This window comes from Etheostoma spectabile, chromosome 9 (assembly GCF_008692095.1).
Source record: "Etheostoma spectabile isolate EspeVRDwgs_2016 chromosome 9, UIUC_Espe_1.0, whole genome shotgun sequence".
In the NCBI taxonomy this organism is placed as follows: Eukaryota; Metazoa; Chordata; class Actinopteri; order Perciformes; family Percidae; genus Etheostoma; species Etheostoma spectabile.
Window position 1 is genome coordinate 562,693 of NC_045741.1, and position 5,981 is coordinate 568,673.

Below are 5,981 nucleotides of genomic sequence, written 5' to 3' on the forward strand. Positions count from 1 at the left end.
GGTACAAGCGCTCGGACATTATTCCAGGTGAGTATGATACAGGAGCTTTTCAAAACCAACATCAACCAACGTGCCTGCTGAATAGAAAAAAGCTAATGAGCTATGTGCCGGCATGCTTATATGCCCTTACGGTTATGCCATCACATGCTACCGTTCTCACTAGGACCAATAGGATTGGAGTAGTTTCATTTGCATTCAGCCCTGTTATGCCTAAAGGCGTTCCCATAGTGTCGTAACCGACGCAGTTCGAGTTCCCCTCGAAGGGGAACTACAACACCAAACCGGCTCTGGCTAGACCAGAAACAAAACAACAGGCACGGCGCACACGCCTGTTTGGGCTTGCGAGCCAGCCAAAGAGTAGTAACGTTACGTTTTGAGTGGATGGTGAGCTTGAGACGCCTAAATGGATGCCAATAAGATTCTGAATGGAAAGTTTACTTTTTTGAAGTTGCCAAATGGTTCCATTGACAAGACCAAAGTGAACTGTGGGTTTGGTTGTTTTGAACTGAGCTATCATCGCAGCACGTCATCAAAGTATTATTTACACCCTTTTATTGATGGACAGTGTGACATTGTGTGAGAGATTATTTGCTCCAAGTGAGAATGTTAGTGTGAAATTGAACACTACAGTAGGCTATATCCCTATGTTGTTTTCAATAAAAAACGTTTGCACAAAGCAAGCCGATCCACTTTTCCATGCTGATAAGAGCATTAAAATGAGAAAAAATAATCAAGGGACATTTAAAATAGATCCAAATGTGCAATTAATTGTGATTAAGTGCGGGTTAACTATGATATTAATGGAATTAATCACGATTAAATATAATAATTGTTTGACACCACTAATGAATTTACATCAGTCCTATTTTAAAGTGCTCATTTTATGCTTTTTGGCTTTTCCCTTTCCTTTGTTGCGTTATATATCTTTTGTTGTGCACATTGTAGTTTTTCAAAGTGATAAAGCCCAAAGTCTCCCACAAAGGCACTTACCATCTTCAACAGAAAACAGAAACTATTAACAAACTGCTCTAAGCAGCTTTATTTTAGTCCAGCCTTTACTTCTGTGACGAATGTGTGTCCCTTTGTTACACAAGTTATAATGCTCGCTTAGCTGCTAGCATGGCACGCCCTCAGACTCTGCTTCTGACTGGCTTGTAGTCCTTTCCTAGCTACTGCGCATGTGCGACTACCAACAAAAATGGAATAAAAGTGAGATGCCTCACTCAGTAGCTACAACAGAGCGCTCAACACACAGGGTGAAAAGTGGAGCAGCAGCAATGTGCAGTACAACAAAAATGTGGTATTTTTTGAAAATGAAATCATGTAAAACTATTTTGATATAAATTCTAAATACAATTATAAACCTGAATATCTGTATTATCTGTATCTATATATTCATACTGTATGTTAGGCAGTTATTCTTTCTTAAAATAAACTAGTTGAGTTTTTTCTTAAAAACAAAACAAATTTAAAGCTTTAATTTGCATATTCCATAATATGCATATGTAAAAATAGAAGGGGGGCAGTAGGAGGGCAGCGAGGTTAGCTGTGGGCCCACTGGTCACCCTTTGGCAGACCCACTGCTGTAATTACCATCTGTGGTAAGCAAGTTGTTCTGAAGGTTGAGAGTCTCAAGCTGATGCAGATGGGAAATGTGCTCCACTGTTATCTTCTCGATTTTGTTGTTCTGGCATCGGGGACAAAACAGAGAGTAAATACAATGTCAGACGAGAGTTTGCACTGGTATCTACCTACTATTCTGAGCAGTATTACAAAATGTGTATTACTGTTAATGTGTGTGTGCAATTGTGTAAAAGACCTGAAGAGAGAGCTGACGAGTTTTGTCAGACAGTTCAGCAGGGAACTCTGTGAGGTCAACTCCAGCGCAGTCTACTGCCCCTTCTGCCGTACAGCTGCAGTCTGGCGGGCATTTAAGCGGCTGAGATTTCGTCACCACTGTTACAATTTCGGCCTCCTTTATTGGCTCTTTCTCCTCCTCTGGTTTAAAAGGGGCCTGGCAATGCACCAACATCCAGGCCAAGAGCAGCACACTCAGGGCCTGCCGGATGGAATGCTTGGTAAAGGCCATAGTTACTGCTCAGCTCTCCTGTTGCACAAGCACATGGACAATAGAGATAAAAACATGTTTTACTACAAAGAGAATTGCTGTGTCCTGTATAAAAGTGCCATTAGAGGTCTTTTTGTCTGAGGTTTAAGGGGACGTATTATGCTAATATCCAGGTTTCAGGTGTTACTGTCCCTGTCCCGTCTGTTAATTCAACTTGGAACTAACTGTAACCGAGTATAGAAGCACTTTCTAACATAGAAAATGACCAATAAGCCAAAAACTTCAAGACCAAACTTGTTCTAGCAGGTATGAAGAAATTGTGGAGAAATTAACATCAGCAACCAAGATTAGCCTTCAGCTAAATTAGCATGTAGCTACATGTAGCAAGGATGTAATGTAAACACAACTGGAAACCATGTGGAGGCTGCAAGGCAGTCAGCCACAGCAAAGCACCTACACAGAGTAAGGCAGGAGAAAAGAGTCATTGGATTGCAGTCAAATGAATTGGAGGAACAAGGTCCCAGCCATCAAGACATGTGTGTACTGCTAGTCCTTAGATACGCAGCTGGTATAACAACCTGGCCAAAGGAAGAGATAGCTGACGAGTTATCAAGACACTGATATCAAGACAAGAATGCTCCTCACCATGGAGGGTTTCACCCCAAGTCCATCACTCTGTGACTATACACCATGCAGAAGGAGGGTGGCTAAGGCCAATTGTCAAAACAACTATCTAGGTTAAAACAACAAAGATCCAAGAGTACATAAGGAAGATGGGCACAAATGATGACCTGCTAAGTGAATATATCAAGCTGAAAATATTTTAGCATCATGTAAGGACAAGAAGGGTATATTAAAAAAAGAAAGAAAAATAAATCCCCACTCTAACGAGCACAAAGTGGTAAAATATCGAAGTTGGAATAATGTAAAACAACTATTTGACAAATTTGGCCCAGGAGCTACACTTTAAGCCGCCATCTCTGTACAGCCGATCAAGTGACTCCCGAATATTTTTTGAAGTTGCAGGTTATCAACCACTTCATCCCATCAATATTTTTTTCTATAATATGGACCACCTGGGTCTGTAGGAGAAGCTGAGTAAAATTACTCAGATTACATCAGTGTAGTAATCTCAGGTTGGGCTGGAAATCTAGAAATGTTTACACATAACAGAAAACTTGTGTTACAAACTAGAGGAACTTTTGATTAGGTGATGGAAGTTTGAATGAATGGAAACAGGTTGTCTTATGTCAAACTGGGTTTAATGACCATTAGGGATGCAATATGAAAGAACAGCAGTAAATTGGAGCTACGCTTCTAGCCAGACTACAAAGTACAAACACGCATGCGCCAGATTACTTCCTACTATACGGCACCTGCAACAGTTCAACATAGACTGTGAACAACATACTGTATACTGAACACAGTGGCGGATCAACATTAGGATCCAGGGTTTTTGGAACTTGCCCCATACTAGAGACTACAATTCTTTATATTGTGACTATTCTTTCATCATTCGCTCTGTGCATTCTCTCTATTTGTCCCCAACCAAATAGTACAACAAAACACAACAAATAAAACAAGCAAAACACAAATGTATCTGCTTACCACAATTTCATGTACAGTATGACTATGTAGTGCATCATTTCATTTCAAATCTTTTTAATCCACCAACACTGATGTACCCCTGGAGGGCAATCAACTGGTGTACTGAAAAAAAACTGTGTCACTACTTCTAAATAATGTTTTAATGGATGGAGGGTTTGCATTGTTTACGCATCAGGCCAACAATATAAGACAAGGCTCAATAGGGCACTCACTGCAGCTCTCAAGGCAAACGTCTAAAAGCCATCTATCAAACAAACCTTTTCTGTTTGCTGACTGTGACACACACACACAGACACACACACACACACAGAGAAAATACATACAGCAGCATGCATACAACCACGGCAAATTAAAAATAAAAGCCTGTGCGCTTTTACACACATATTGTACAATGTGGTAAATAAAAACAGCATAGCATCCAGGTGTCAGACAAGAATTACAAAACCCTTCACTAAATCAACCGCACTCTCACGTTACATTATAATAAGGAGGCTTGAATGGAGAATAGTATTTATTAGCAGAGATGCAGATTATTATTATTAATGCTCTTTCTTAGCTGAGCAGAGTCGTAAAATGGCTTTACTGCACTGTTAAGTCTGGATTCTCTAAAATAATGCCATATAGTCATGCATGGATGAATGATGGCAATACTTACAGCTCGGTCTAAGCTTCACATAACATAACAGCCACTCATAAAACATTCAATAGTAAAGTCTGCGAAAACAGTTCTCTGGTCTACTACTTTACCCCGTCTGACCAACGTTTGCTGAAACGCAGTGAAGTCTGACGTCCAGTCCTAACATAGCAGGCGAGGAGTTACACAGTCACACCAGATATCCTCCAGATGTGTGTGAGAGAGAGAGAGAGAGAGAGAGAGAGAGTAGGAGTGGTAGAGGGAAAGTAAAGAGAAAGAAAGGAAGGGGAACAGGCGAGGGTAAAGGAATTGAGTGAGCAACAGCTCTGACCTAAATGGGAGCCAAAAACAATTTATTTTCTCATATTTCTTCTCTGATAATTAATTTTCTTTCTCTTAATGTTGTTACAGTTTTAGTGTAAAACGTTTGTGTTGTACAATTTGTCTAATTTTTCTCTAGTTTCTAGCTTTTTAATCTCACATAGTTGAATTGAGATTATGATCATAGATTTGGGATAAAAGACTTGATTACTTCAAATAGATCTGGTGCGTACCTATCTTGGATTAAACAGCTAAAAGCAGTCTTGTTCTTCTATGTACAGAAGATTATTTATAAAAGCTGTTATTGAGCTGAAAAAACATGTGCCTCTGTTTGTTGACGTTATAACTTTCATTTGGGGAAAAGAAAGATGAGTTGTCCTAAACAACCCAGTCCAAAGTGGAAATATAGTCTGCCAAAAAGGGGCGACAGGATATGATCTAATGTCCCACGTGTTTCTGGATTAGGCCTCTTCTGCAACACGCCCACCTCCCGTTAGGCCCAGTGTGTGAACATCTGCTACCATTATGATGCATCAGCACAGTTCACTTAAAGTTTTCATGTGAAAAAGTTTGGGATGGGTGGTCACCAATCTGTGAATGAGCACCATTAAAAGCCTTGTGTCCTAGCTCCACTACCAGTGAATTTGTGTTTTGTGTGAAAGGCATTAGAATAAAATTGCTTAAAATAAATGACATCCACACTGCCCAAAAAAGGCCCAAATGTAGGCTGTTAACTACATGGTCAAAATTTTAGTTAATTTGACAAAAATGATTGTGCAATTATAAGAAGGTTCAACACGATCTACCAGCAGTTTGTGAAATGGTCATGTTATTTTTAATCTATATCTTGGGGACCCAACAACAGGGAAAAGAAACACAACACGCGTGAGACAACGGGAGTGGCCGGGACACGATGGGGAAATTAATCTTCACAGGCGAGACACGATCCCTGGTCTCTGGGTGAAAGTCCTGTGTTTTTTGACCCATTCACCACCCCAACCAAGCTCCCTGTGTGGATTTTTGGCTTTCACTTACTGATTGCATGTCTGCTGAGCTGCTTAGAAAGAGACAGACCTTGGTTTGTAGCCCTGAATCCCTTTCAGAAATGGGAGAAAACACTCAGAACCATTCTTTGGTTATTACTCATCATATTTTTTGGCAGGCTGTTTGCTCCCTTAAAGGGGCTCTGGTCACTGTGACATGTCTTTAATAAATTTCCACTATTTCAGTGGAACAACTTGCTTAACGCAATGGCCCCTCAAACAGATTAATTTTACGATGGTTTTAATAATAATAATAATTTTATTTTGTGACACTCAAGGACATCTTTCTTGTAAGAAAAGATATATA

At 40.0% G+C, this 5,981-nt stretch overlaps 1 protein-coding gene across 1 annotated transcript in view; it reads right to left on the reverse strand.

The window, feature by feature from the left end:
* podn (podocan) overlaps window positions 1-4,528 on the reverse strand; it is a gene marked incomplete at its 5' end in the record, with an annotated part of 115,756 nt that extends 111,228 nt beyond the window's left edge. Inside the window, 3 exon segments of the mRNA XM_032525498.1 lie at window positions 1,594-1,687; window positions 1,820-2,107; window positions 4,332-4,528. Of these exon segments, the coding sequence (XP_032381389.1) occupies window positions 1,594-1,687; window positions 1,820-2,089 (364 nt within the window).
* Window positions 4,529-5,981: the final 1,453 nt, after the last annotated feature.